This window comes from Oreochromis aureus, linkage group 9, assembly GCF_013358895.1.
Source record: "Oreochromis aureus strain Israel breed Guangdong linkage group 9, ZZ_aureus, whole genome shotgun sequence".
Taxonomy (NCBI): Eukaryota; Metazoa; Chordata; class Actinopteri; order Cichliformes; family Cichlidae; genus Oreochromis; species Oreochromis aureus.
The window spans coordinates 3,217,500-3,232,211 of record NC_052950.1 but is presented as its reverse complement, the minus strand read 5'-3'; the positions used below and the strand labels follow the sequence as shown (position 1 = coordinate 3,232,211).

General features: G+C 43.8%; 1 protein-coding gene across 1 annotated transcript in view; it reads left to right on the top strand.

Moving 5' to 3' along the window:
- Window positions 1-14,712, top strand: part of kcnh2b (potassium voltage-gated channel, subfamily H (eag-related), member 2b) — a 231,509-nt gene that overhangs the window by 212,364 nt on the left and 4,433 nt on the right. Inside the window, exons 14-22 of the mRNA XM_039617403.1 lie at window positions 2,049-2,248; window positions 7,202-7,454; window positions 10,284-10,477; window positions 11,521-11,623; window positions 12,856-13,007; window positions 13,094-13,232; window positions 13,323-13,512; window positions 14,228-14,333; window positions 14,419-14,520. Of these exons, the coding sequence (XP_039473337.1) occupies window positions 2,049-2,248; window positions 7,202-7,454; window positions 10,284-10,477; window positions 11,521-11,623; window positions 12,856-13,007; window positions 13,094-13,232; window positions 13,323-13,512; window positions 14,228-14,333; window positions 14,419-14,520 (1,439 nt within the window). The remainder of the gene's footprint in view (window positions 1-2,048; window positions 2,249-7,201; window positions 7,455-10,283; window positions 10,478-11,520; window positions 11,624-12,855; window positions 13,008-13,093; window positions 13,233-13,322; window positions 13,513-14,227; window positions 14,334-14,418; window positions 14,521-14,712) is intronic.

Sequence of the window (14,712 nt, the reverse complement as noted above, 5' to 3'; positions counted from 1 at the left end):
ACATTATGCATAATGATAGGTGGAGTAAGACTGGCTATGATTTGTGGGGCGCTGCCAACGATGGGTACGTGAGCATCAGAACTGGACCATAGAACAATTGAACAAGGTGAAACATATTTTCTTCTACATTGTGTGGATTGCCAGGTGTGTGAGGGTTGCACCTGGCACCAGGATGCACTATGGGAAGAAGGCAAGCCGGCAGAGGCTTTGGGCAATGTCCTGCTGGGAAACCTTGGGTTTGGGTGGATGTTTGGTCCTGTCATCCATGTGGATGTTACTTTGGCACCTACCTAACCATTGTTGCAGACCACGTACACCCTTTCATGGAAACAGCATTCCCTGATGGCTGTGGCCTCTTTCAGCAGGATCATGCATCCTGTCACAAAGCAAAACTTTTTCAGAAATTGTGTGAGGAGCACAACAAGAAGTCAGATCCATGGAGGCCCCACCTCACAACTTCGAGGACTCAAAGGATCTGTTGCTAACATTATGGTACCGCAGCACACCTTCAGGGGTCGAGTGGAGTCCATGCCTTGACGGGTGAGGGCTGTTTTGGCAGGTGGGCATCATGTTATGCCTGATCAGTGTACAGATGTTTGACCACAGACTTTTATAGTATTTCTGGCAATTCAGTCAACAAAACAGTTTTCAGTGCTTGAGTAAATGAAACCCCGTACATTCAAACTGTTGTTTGCGAGCTCCAAAACGTAATTTGTGTGTATTTAACTCTATTTATTCTAATAAATAAATAAATAAGTAAATAAAGTTGGTTTTAACCTTTAACCAAAAACTGAAATGTCATGAATATCAATATCAACATCTCAAATTTAACTTCAAAGCAACTGTAGTGTTAGAAATATGTGGCATATTCTGCTGGAGTTCTCCACGCTCCACCTGTAGCACGTGTGTGCTAATACCCACATAGCAAACAGGTCTGGCCCAGATCTGGTGTCACGTTGGCACTGCTGGATGACTTCTGGCATGGTAAGTGGTATGTCATCCAGATGGGCCAGGTCTGACAGTGATGGTGCTATTTATTTTTCTATTTTCCTATTTTAGTTAGAAGACCCAAATGCCATGTTGCAATACTATACTGCTATGGTAGCCAACATTTCAAATGCAGGTTTGACAGGTTTGTGAGTGTACACTTTATCCAAAACCTAGTGAGGGTTTACTCATCTTTGCCACCGGGTGGCTGTAGCTCAGGAGGTAGAGCAGGTCACCTACTGTTTGAAAGGTTAGTGGTTCGATCCCTGGCTCCTCCAGTCTGTATGCCAAGAGTGAGAATGAATGTAGTTAGGAAGCACTCACTTCAGAGAAAGTGTGTGATTGGGTGAATGTGGTGTGTTATATCGAGCACTTTCAGTAATCTGGGAGAGTAGAAAAGCATTATATAAGAGTCACTGTCTGAACAGAGTTTTGTCATGTTACTTTTGCACTGTTTCGCATGTTCTAGCACATGTTGCTATTACATGGCTTCATTAAGGTCCACATTAGGCTGACATCTGGGGCCAGAGCTGAAACTGTTCTGAGTCAGCAGTGTGTCTGCAACTGGCCCGTGGCTGCACATGGCTTACCCATGGCCCCATACCGCAAAGAATGACGGCCAGATCAGGTTTGCCAGAGGTAATCCAAACATGGTCCAGCACAGGACCACCAGTGTGTCTGCAACTGGCCTTGTGCTGGCCCATGTGTGGGTCACCTCTGGCAAACCAGTTCTGGGAAACCAAAGGGCCGTCATTCTTTGTGGTATGTGGGCCATGTGCAAGCACATTGTGTGGGCCAGATCTGGGCCATACCAAGTTTGCTATGTGGGTATATATGCATTAGTCCCTACATTGGTGCCATCAGCTGTTTGAGCTCCCACTTTCCCTCTTCTTATCTTTTCCATGTCTCTTCCCAACAGTTTTTTTTACCATAGGTTGTCGAGCACTCTGTGCCTTATCAGATGGATAAACCAGCCAGAGATGTGATCACTGTATGAACGCTGCTTTAGGTCCATACTGTCTGTTAATGTACATGTTTTTCCTCACTGCTCCCATCTCCAGCCCTCATGTACGCCAGTATCTTTGGGAATGTCTCAGCCATCATCCAGCGGCTGTACTCTGGGACGGCCCGCTACCACACCCAGATGCTGAGAGTCAGGGAGTTCATCCGCTTCCACCAGATCCCCAACCCACTCAGGCAGAGGTTGGAGGAGTACTTCCAGCATGCCTGGTCCTACACCAATGGCATCGACATGAACGCTGTGAGTACTGGTCCTCACACACCCAAACCCTGCGAGGGTACACCCAATCTTTAACCTCATGTGGAGTGTGATACACTCAGCGTTTGAGCCTGCGTTGTACGTTAATGGGACGATTAGAAGACTCAGCGCGCATCATCAGAGAATATAAGAATGCTGCGTATAGACACGTGACACAAGAAGGGCTGCGAGGAAGCTTTGCAACATTCATGGATTTCTGTCAATTTGTTCACATGCATGAAGCCTAATCTGCACATGCACGTGTTCATCACGTTGTGCTGCCAGATGTATTTTACACATATTAAAGCGTGAGAGGAGAGATGTTCATTTTAATGTGTTTTACCACCAGAGTAGGAGAATGCACTTTGAAACAAGCTGGAGCTTTGACACCCACGGGCACAGTGAGTCACATGTGTCAGTGAACACAAACGCAGCACTTCAAACATGTGCTGTACATAGTCCACCTCAGCCTGAACCTGTGAGTGTATTGGTTCACATGTTGCTCTGTCTGTAGCACGAGGGGTTTCTGACCTGAAAGTGACACTGGGGGGAAACAGTGGTGCAGCCGTACATCGTCTTTAATGTTACTGTCTGCATGCTGTGTCTGGTATAACTGAAAAATATAGACGTTTAAAAGTTGCCTGTGCACCGTCTACAGATTCTAAGCTCATAAATACATCTGCCCATAACTTCATTAAGTATTTTCCAGCATCTAAATTTATTGTAAAACTTACCAGTCGGAGCCCAATCAGCAGCCCATCGTTGGCTGTGTAGTCGTGGACGAGCACAGAGGAGCTCTGTTTGGGTGCAAAGTCCCAGTGCAAACATAACGCTCCATCAGTGAAATGCTGTTTCACTTCAGTGTAATGAGTAAATCAGTGAAGCAGAGAGGAATCAGGTTTGCTTATCACCCTGCTCGGCCCCTTTCTTCTCCCCACATCATGTCACTCTCTTGAAGGCCCGGTGAAGTAGGCCGGATTTGAGCTTGTTTACCGTAGTCATTATTATGATTGTGTGGAGCAGACCTTGTCAGTCTGCCTCCACATTTAATCAGCTGTGACCTCTTTCATTCACGAAGATGGGCGAGAATAACAACGCAGCTCTGATGTGAAGCTGAAAGCTGCAGGAGCGCTGAGATCAGAGTGGGAGGAAGGAGAAAGAAATGAGTCTGTGCTCACTCTGTGTTATTTCAATTTAAAGAACAGTGAGCGTGCGTGTCCAAGACGAACGTTAATCAGGGAGAAGCAGCTCTGTTTTGATGTAGTTGTTTCTTTTGCCGGTGGATAAGCAGGTTTAGGGCGCAGTCGTTTTTCACACGGGGCCAGGTAGGTTTGGATAAATGAAATCCTCTTTTAGAAACGACATGTTGCATTTATTTAGGTTGTCTTTGTCTCATATTTAAACTTGTTCTATTCATTCAAGTGTGACAAATATACAGGAAGAAAAATCTAAGAAATCAGAAAATGGCAAATGACTAAATCACTGAGCACCTCTCATATTTTCAGTTTGGCTTCTTTTAGTTTGCTGCTTACATTATGAGAATTATTTGCATCAAAATACATTTTTTATGTGACTGAGAGAGAATCGTCCCCACATTATTACCCCCTCGCCCTCTGTGGCAAGAGGGTATAAATAAATGATAAAGAATAAATACAAAGATATTCATGAAGGCAGATATACTGCTTTAGTATCCTGTGTTCCTACTGTAGGCACAGCTGACACAGCAAGAATATGTTCATTAATAACACATGCTCTGATGGGACACGATTTTTTACAGTACTAATTAAAAAAGTTCCAAAAAAGATATGAGGCCTATGAAGCAGTCTTTTTTGTTGGCTGCTATTTCAAATCCATCCCTCCATCCACAGGGTGGGAGGGGCTATTTAACATCCACAGGGTGGGAGGGGCTATTTAACATTTAGATCAGATTCTATAATAAAGTGAGCCCTTCCAACTGAATGAAGGAGGAAAGAACAGTAATTTTTAGTTACTGTGAAAAGATCTTTCCTTCTTCAGTCACTCTCTGTTAATGCTCACCTACTGCATGGTCACCAAAACTGGAAAAGACTTGCCAGCCACAGTCGCTTGTGTTTGCCCGTGGAGCTTGCTTCTACTTCCTTTAGCAAAACTTTTGAAATATTTGTTCTTGTTCAATCACTACTCACACTCTCAGATACCACAGCCACAATTTATGTGTGGCTCTCCTGTTCTGTCATGAGAGGTAGCCCACTCATTTTTGAATAAACACAACTGTCTGTCACTCCTCCAGCTCAGCCATGCCTCATCTCCCAAGTTGCAGCCAAATAGTGTTAAATGGCCTCTTAGTTTATACTTGTTTATGTAAAGGAGAATTTGTAAGGAGTCTGTCATGGTTAAGTGGTCAAACAAATCTGAATCTCTGGCTCTCTTCCACAGCATGTCTTTATCCTGTCTTCCTTCTTTCACTCCAACCGGTCGCAGCAGATGGCCCCGCCCCTCCCTGAGCTTGGTTCTGCCGGAGGTTTCTTCCTGTTAAAAGGGAGTTTTTCCTTCCCACTGTCGCCAAAGTGCTTGCTCATAGGGGGTCATATGATTGTTTTTTCTCCGTATGTATTATTGTAGGGTCTACCTTACAATATAAAGCAGCTTGAGACGGCTGTTGTTGTGATTTGGCGCTGTGTAAATAACATTGAATTGAATTGAAATGACCTCAGGTAAAAGTGATCCACAAACAGTGATGTAGTTGCTGTTAGACGCAAAATAACACAGATGCTTAGCAACCTTGCTTTTATATAGGACTATAGCATGAGCCAGTTGGCAGCCAGTTGAATCAAGTGCCCTTTTGCAAATGTGACAGATCGGTGCAGAGTGACTCAGATTGATTGCAACATGTTGCCAATCTCTTTGCATTTACAAATTGTACAGCAATTATTTGGAAACCTTCACCAATCTGAGTGATTGCAGTCGAGTTGGATCGCAGTTGTTTGGATGCCCAGGTTGCCTTAAACCTGCGTAATTGCACTGTTATCTAACGTGGTCACCTTGAGAGTGCTGCATGCTCAACCACTGGACATCCAAGTGGTTGCCTCTGGTTGGCAAATGTGAAAAAAGAATCAATGCAATTGCTGATTTTTTTTTCTAGTTGCGAGGAAGCTGGCTGAGCATTCAGTCGCACATGTAGTTTCCTATTTGCTCTCATGGCTTGCATCACTGGTAACTGGCTGTAGTTGCCAAAGGAAGCAGTTTATTAATCACATGTTTGATAAGGCAGACAGAATAGAGGTCATCAGTGCGGAGAAGGGAGTGTTCTCAAAGATCACACCATTGCTCTGTGGTCATATACACCAGTGCAGCGGTGCTTTGTGCTAAATGCTAACATATCCTAATTTAGCAAGTCTGCAGGCTAACATTTGTTAATTAGCACTAAATAAAAACTGCAGCTGAGCCTGATGGAACTGTCAGTCTTTGTAACAGCTACCTGGGTATACACTAAAGTCTTAAACAGATCACAACTGCTAATTATTTTTATTAGTAATCATAAAAATGATCACAGATGTCATCCATTTCATGTTTCAGTAGGAGCCATATACACCCAGGTGATGGACTGAGAACAGCACAGAGCACCACCCACTGGAGGTATCATTTCTATTGTGTTCCTGATGCTGTAACAGTTTCAGGTTGATTTTCTCTCTCCGCACACTGAAACACTGAGTTTAGGCTCCAGGCTGCTACTCTCTGCCCTGCCTATTCTCAGGAGCTTAATGCTTATTGAAGGCAGCCTCAGAGAGCAAGTGGAAACGTACCTCCACTGCTGATGCAGATGATGTAATCCGCCTTTGTGTTTATATTCTCTAGTGTGCATGGATAAGGTATTGGGGGTCTTTGAGGACAGAGGCCTTTGTACTCTGTAACTTTGAATATCCAAAACACATTTTTCCTATATGGGGAGTTGTTTTCAGCAAAAAAGAGGCCACAAAACTATAACGCAACAACAAACAGAGCCTTGAAACATTTAAGAGGGTTTGCGTGTGGTAAAAGATAGAAAGAGGTTACAAACAGGGCTGCTTAACATACCTTTATTGGGAAATAAAAAGAGAGTGAGCTGAGGATGGGGAGAAATGGGCAGCGGGAGATAAAGAGGGAGCCCAGCGAAGGCTGAAATGAAGAGCGGAGCTTGAAATGGATGAAAGTGAGAGAAATGGTGAGGGAGAACAGCAGTGTGGGTGTTCTAGGTGCAGTTCTGTTCTGTGAAGTCAGCCAGGGAGCTACAGGAGAAGCCCAGAGTCTGCTGCTCGAAAACAGCCTTCCACGCTCGCAGTGAACTCATTAAAATTTCACCAATCCTTCATATTAATTACACTCTGTGGGCCTGCTGACTCTGTTCCGATATGCCCGCTGAAATATAGTTTGAAATCATTTGCACTGTAGTTCAAAAAGAAGAAGAAAGAAATTCATTGCCGAGGCCTCAATCAGTGCTGCTCACGCTCGTCTTATACGCAGAGGTTAAAATTGTCAGGGATTAAATTCAAGGTGTGATGTCTCTGAGGCTTAAAACCAATATCTGATAAATGTATAGATAGTTTAGTTTTGTCGTGTTCATTTGTGGAGTGGTGTAATAACAGTGAAAGGCTAATGTCCCGTGAGTGTTTCGCAGTAGGGATGAAGGTGATAAAGACAGTAAAGGCTCCTCTTTTTATTATTCCTTTAAACGATTCCATAATCTGTGACATTTATGTGACATTTGCTTTATGTTCTGAACTTGACATATCATTCAGTCGCTGCTAATAGCGTCTGTCATAACCTCGTGCTCGTCCTTCCTTTCTCCCACCTCTTCCCTCTTCTTATCTTGCCTTCTCCTTTCTCTCTCCTCCTACTTTACCTTCCTTTCGGTCTTTATTTTGCATCTTTCACCTTTTTTATCGCCTACTTTCATTCACCTCTTTATTTTCCTCGTGTCTCCCTGCTTCTTCTCCCCAGGTGCTGAAAGGTTTCCCTGAGTGTCTCCAGGCTGATATCTGCCTCCATCTTAACCGGACGTTGCTGCAGAACTGTAAGGCTTTTAAAGGATCCACGAAGGGCTGCCTCAGAGCGCTGGCCATGAAGTTCAAGACCACCCACGCACCCCCGGGTGATACGCTGGTCCACGCTGGCGATGTCCTGACTGCCCTCTACTTCATATCCAGGGGATCCATAGAGATACTGAGAGGAGACGTGGTGGTAGCCATCTTGGGTAAATTAATGAGGATATTCATGCTTTCACTTACATTTGTAGAGAGAGGCAACGTGACAACAGAGATAGGACAGTGTTTTGATATTACCATAAACTACCCGGATCACACTCAAAAAAGTAACAACATTTCAAGCAATGTTTCACATTTGCAAGTGATGCAAGCCTAATTGTATACGTGATTAGGAAACATGGATACATGGAATATTGTTGAGACCTTTATGACTGTTTTTCACAGGAAACTTTATAGGTGCACCTTCCTCGTACTGGTTTGTACCCGTTTTGCGTGAAAAACTGACTTAATGTTTTGAGGCGTAGCTTAAACAAGGCACTAGAAACATCGTTTAGAGCAGAGGTTCCCAAAGTGTGGGGCCCGCCCCCTTGGGGGGCGCAGAGCCATTGCGGGGGGCGGTATGAAAAGAAAAAAAAAAAAAAGAGCGCTTGGACACTGTGGACAGGTTTTTGACGGGGCTCCCACACAAACGCAAAGCAGGAGATGAAGCATCACCAGATAAGGTTCCAAACCAACTTCCTTACAAGCCAAAGACTAGAAAATATGGTGAAGCATATCTTCCCTTTGGCTTCACCTGCACAAGTGCCAAGGTAGGTCTCCCCTGCAGAATTAGTTTCCCTGCGTCGGGAGCAGCGCTGGGCTGTTCAAATCACGGACAAACAGTATCCCACAGCTGTTTATGTTTTTGAACCCATTTTGCACAGAGAGACATTTTTTTTAAATGTATTGACAGCAATGTTGAATATTATTACACAGGAAAAAATAACTACACGTAAAATAATCACACCGTGACGCCTCTGCCTTTCTAAATGCAGGGACAGTAACTGCGTGTGTATGTAAGTGTGTAAAACCTGAAGATAGTCAGATTAACAGTATTTTGTCTCTATCTGCAATTCATCTCATGTAAACAATAACGTGGCGCACAGCGTGACGTGAAAAGAGGCACATACCTTTGACGTTGCGTGACGAACTCTGTAATCCTCGTCCACACGTAAACGCAAAAAGGAGTTTTAAATAATCTCCGCGGTGAATCGCAACGCCGTTTACGTGTTGACGAAAAGCCCAAACGCATAGAAACAGCTGAGTTTTCAAAAATACCCGTGTAGGTGTGGACGCAGCGTAAAAGAGTTAGTAGTATATTTTATTACTACCTGTAATTTATTGCTGTTTACTTGTATTTGCTTAATTGTTTACTAAATGTTTGAGGTGTGAAATAAACCGCAATGGAGCAAAATATGGGTGTGTGTGTTTGGAGGATGTGTTTGTGCGGTGGGGGGGTGTTTAGATGATGGGGGGGCGCGAACATTTTTCTTGTAAAACAAAGGGGGGCCTGGCAAAAAAAGTTTGGGAACCACTGGGTTAGAGATTTTCTTCCATATTAACTTGACAGCGTCACACAGTTGCTACACTGTCAGCTGGAGGGGAATCTTCCATTCCAGCAGATCCCAAAGGTGCTCTGTTGGATTGAGATGTGGAGACTGTGCAGGTCATTTACAGCACAGTCAACTCATCTTTGAGACGTGACACATTATCCTGCTGGAAACAGCCATCAGTAGATGGCTACACTTTGGTTACAGCGGATCACCATGGTCACCATCAATATTAAATTAAGCCAACACTACTGCATGACCAGCAGCAGCCTGAACCATTGATATAAGGCAGGACAGATCCATGTTTTCGTGTTGTTCATGCCAAATGGTGACCCTGTCGCAGCAGAAATCAAGACTCATCAGACCAGGCTTCATTTTTCCAACCTTCGATTGTCCAATTTTGGGGAGCATGTGTAAAGTGTGGCTTCAGTTTGCTCTTCTTAGTCGACCGGAGCGACACCCGGTGTGGTCTTCTGCTGCTGTAGCCCTTCTGCCCTCTTCTGCTTCATGTTGTGCATTCAGAGATGCTCCTCTGACTCACCCAGACGACATCCACTCACCAGAAATTTTCTCTTTGTTGGCCCATTCTCTGTAAACCCTGGAAATGGGGTGGGGAGAAATGGCAGTAGAACTGCTCGGACCAACGACCATGTTCAAAGTCACATTCTGATGCTCGGTTGACACCTCAGCAAGTCGTGTTGATCATGTCACTGCTACCATGTGACTGTCAGATTAGATGTTTACTTTAACGAGCAGGTGAACTTAAAAAATGGCTAGAGATGTGTCTCCTTGGTAACTGTGAGGTCACAGGCGACTGAAATAGCACATAAAACAAATGTTTTTAAGAGAAAACTTCTGTTTTCACCCTTTAATCTATAAAAACTGCAGTATTTACTGTGCTAGACAACACAGTAAATACTGCACAGGAGTTTTTCATCTGTTTCGTGAAGCTTGCCTAACACACAGTCACATAACCATGAGCTGGTTCTGCCATCTACTGGTAACAGCAGCACTGGTGTCATTCACATTGTTGAGCCTGCTCCACATACATGACACAAGATGTAGAACAAGACACTGATCGATTTTTTGAGTAGCATACATGTAGACGTGGAGTGTGTAGGCATGCATCACACATTTGCTCATTTTTATTTCTTAACCAACAAAAATAATCAGTTAACTTCAAGTACTCATTTGTAAATACAGTCTGAAGTTACTGGAAAGAAAAACTGAAACAAAATTATAACAGATGTTTCCAAAGTCTGCTTTGGAAACAACAAACTTTATTTGCTATAGTCACTGAGACAAACATTTAAAATATGATTTATACAGCTGATATTTAAGTTCTGTTCTTGCAGCTCTACCTGATGTATCACAATATTGCTTTGTTGACTGCTTGTATAAGATCAAATAATCAAATAAGTGCTTTTCTAATCTTTTTTCCCTTCCCAGGGAAGAACGACATCTTTGGCGAGCCCATTAACCTGTATCACCGACCCGGTAAATCCAATGCTGATGTGAGGGCTCTAACATACTGCGACCTTCATAAGATTTTGAGAGAAGATGTTCTGGAGGTGCTGGACATGTATCCTGAGTTTGCAGATCACTTCTGGAACAACCTGGAAATCACTTTCAACCTCAGAGACGTGAGTTTCAAACTCATCCCAGAGCAGATGTCAATAAAATCTCATAAAAGAGTGGCACGGGTTCATAACCGAAATACATAAATATCAATACAATACCTAACAAAAGCCCTACTTTTTTTATTATTATTATTTTGTAAAACAAAAAAATTAGAAAATCCAACAAGATGTGCAGAACTTTGAGCTTCATTCACAGGAAGAACCATTTATTTTTCTGTCTTTACTGTCCACAGCAGACAACAGAAGCATGGTTATTTTGTTGGTCTCAGTCTGTTTCTGGTGTAAGATTTATACGCATCAAACTGTCAATAAAATCCACATAACAAATAAATCATGTGATTTTCAGTGGATTCCAGAGGGTTGAGCATAGGTATAGGTACTGCAGGAGTATGACTGGTGTCCTGTTCCAGGTGTGAACACTATGACTTCTGGATGATACTGAATAGGATACGTGGTTAAGGAGGGGATGGGTAGCTGCTGTCGCTAATAGCTGGTGCAGCTACCTGATTTTTAGCTGCTTGCAAGTCACAATGTAGACAGTGCTGTTTGTTTCACTGTTGCTCGTACACAGGCAGAGTTTTCACTCTCTAAGCCTGGTTAAAAACAGCCTCTACATCCCTGGGCTTGTCCTGATTGTGAGTGAAATAATTCTGTACGGTGTGTCTTTGCTTTGTCGACAAGCTGCTTTGAATTTGCAGCCATGTTTCTCCTTTTGTTACTGTGAAAGCCGCAGCATTGGCACGCCCTCGGTGCCTGCTGAGAAAGGAAATAGAGTACTGAACACACACGTACACACACACTGCTCTGCAGTTGCATATTGATGCAACTCAGGAAATAAGTCTATTAATAACACAGCATTTTTTTAAGACTCTGAGCTAATAAGATACGGTGTGGTGGTGTTTCTGGCTGCGGGTATGACGGTGTCTTTCTTCCATCCATTACCGATATTGCAAAGAATCCAAGATGACTTATTTTCCCTATTTTCACAAATCACATCCCACACTTCTCCTCAAAAGTTAAATGATGAACGCTGTTTTATATTTCAGACTAACATGATCCCAGGTTCTCCCAGCAGTGACGACTCCAACTCTGGGGGGTTCAACAAATTAAGGAGACGTAAACTATCATTCAGAAGGCGCACAGAAAAAGGTAACCCGCCTTCCCGGGGTCTCATCAGTGTTTTACCGTTACATCAGAACACTCACTTATGCTGCTGAATGTTTACTCTGTGTATTATTCTGTACATGCGTCCCTTGGGCATTATTATTATTAGAAGCCAGTTTTCCTGTTTGTTTGGTTACACACACAGGCATGTTGTAAATGTATTAGTGCCTGGGTGACAGGTCATTTTCTCCTTCTAAATTCAGACGAAGCTGAAATGATTGTAGCTGACTCTAAAAATCCTCTTGTGGACATTACCGTGACTCCAGTAACACAACCAGAAATCTTGGAGTTATTTTTAACCAGGATATGTCCTTTAACACACAGGACTGCTTTCTTCTATGTGCGCAATAGCTCTAAAATTAGAAACATGCTGTCTCAAAGTGACATTGAAAAGCTAGTTATTACTTCAGTGCTGGACCATTCCTTATTATCAGGCTGTTCTAAAAGCTCAAAAGCTGCAGCGACAGGACCAAAGAGGCCGTATTCTTCCCATACTGGCTCCTTTTCATTGGCTCCCTGTTAAAATCCTTCTTCTCACATAGAAATTTTGAATAACCATACATTAAAGAGCCCATAGTGTACCACATTATAATAACAGAGCTCTCAGACAGACTGCAATCTCAGATTGTTCCTAGAGTTTCTAAAAGTAGAATGGGAGGCTTCAACTGTCCCACTCCTCTGGAATCAGCTCCCAGTTTGGTTTCAGGAGATTTGAAATTAGGCCCTGACCCAGAACCATCCCGTACTTATTCTGTTATAGGTGCAGCTGCTGGGGGGCTTCCCATGATGGCCACTGTTTCCCCTGGTGGTACACATCATTAACGTTTGTCTTCTCTCTCCCACAGTATCTGTTTCTTTCTGTCTCTCTTGTCTTTTCACACATCCCACCCCACATAGATCGTGGCTGTCCCTGAGCCTGGTTCTGCCGGAGGTTTCTTCCTGTTAAAAGGGAGTTTTTCCTTCCCACTGTTGCCAAGTGCTGCCCATACAGCATAGTCTGATTGTTGGGTTTTCTCTCTACTATGTAGAATCTTTACCTTATAATACAAAAAGTGCCTTGAGGTGACTGCTGTTGTGAATTGGCACTTAATAGATTAGATTAGATTATTTTATCTGCTTGAAAGGTCAAAGAAATACTATATTAATCTTCTTACTTCTGATCCAGCTACACTGACCATCTTCTCCTTTTTGATCTATCCATCTATGCATCTGTCCAGATGATGCAGATGCTGGAGAAATAAAAAAGTCCCATAAATCTGTGAGACGAAGACAGCGAGAGACGGCCCACAATCAAAAACAGGAGGAGGCGTCTAAGAGACCGTGGGGGGCACATCGAAGCTCAGTGTCCTCACATTCCAGTGGTGATGAGGTACGACTCCACACTACCACTGTGACTATTATACAGGATGGCACTGTAAAACTGATGTGGATGTTCTGGTCCTGCTCCTCTTATAGGGGGAGGGGTCAGTAGTGACTGGTCTCGCCCCTCCCTCTGCAATGCAAGAGAATCCACACAAGCAAGTCCCGCCCTTTACCGAGAACACCGAGGGTGATGGAGACCCCAAGCCTGGGAACACCTGCAATGCCCTGTCAGGTATGGTACGACAGAAGATACACTCATCCTTTCCCACTGCTTTGCACACTCACATACACACCCACTCCTCCCCTCTCCACCCTCATATAGGGGCATTCTCAGGTGTGTCCAACATCTTTAGTTTCTGGGGAGAGAGCCGGGGGAGTGGTCAGTACCAGGAGGTTCCCAGCTGCAGCCTTGCCTCCCCTCCGCCCCTCAACACGCCACTGCACAGCTTGAGCCGACAGCAACGCAACCAGCTGGACACACGCCTGGACCTGCTGCAGAAACAGCTCAACAGGTACAACTAGCAGGGTTGGCCTGAGGCTTTTTTTCTTTTTTAATGCCTCTACAGAGAGCTTCTCCTCTCTCTGCTGCAGCAGGGGAAACATTGCAGGTCCAGTTGAGATCAAACGCTTGTACTCCTCTGTGCTGAGCTGTAGCTGCTGAGAGAGGCTATATCTCCAGCTTAACGTTAGAGTGATGAATGCCTCTGCTGGATAGAGCGTGTCATTGTGGGGGGGACTCTGCTTATATGTGAAAACCTCTGTTAGACCTCAAAAGTTTTGCCAAGTTTAAAATAGCAGCAGACTGGCTCCTAATTATCCTGAGATAGGACAAAGAAGATGAGATACAAACTTCTGCACGCGTCCCGCACACATTTATCTACATCTGCAGTGTGACTGTGCCCCAAGATGCTTGTTTGCTGGAAAGATAAAAGAAAACTCCTGTGGGGAAAAAGAATTGCTTTACTTTTAACAGACTAACTGCAGGATGGTAGGAGAAATGCACCGTTAGCAAAACAAAGTTTCAAAAAGTGCATCGGATACGACTCTTGCGTAGGTACAGATGCAATCAGCAGTCTGGTCTGTTTTGTTTTTTAAACTTCCTCATCAACCATTTATTTTTACTGCTAACTTCCTTTCTTTTTGAAACTGACATTAATTATGGATCAAATTTAAAATAATAATAATAATAGACTCTTAACAGCAGATCATCTCTTACACACTGTGAAGGTTAGAGAGTCGCATGTCAACGGACATCGGCGTGATCATGCAGCTGCTGCAGAGGCAGATGGCGCTGGTACCTCCAGCCTACAGCGCTGTTTCATCACCACCTCAGGTACTAACGCACACAGCATATGGGACCTCACTGTCATAGTGGGTTACACTTCACGCTCACTAACAAGATGCTGTTTTCTTTTCAGGCCTCACCCTACCCAGGTCCCGGTCCAGGACCCGGTCCGGGAGATGGAGTGGTTCCTCCTGGTACACCTCTTGAGACAGACACACTGGCCTCTCTGTCACAGGTGAAAAACGTACTGGCACATCTCACCCTGCTGATCTGTCAGTAACATGTTTGACGTTTAAGCATGTCTCTTAGTAGATACATTAAATCCCACAAATATTAAGCTCAAGATTCAACAGTGATGTGATGATGCTACCAAAATACAGTCTGTCCAGAATTTAAACTTCGATATGACGACACAACCTTGAAGTGG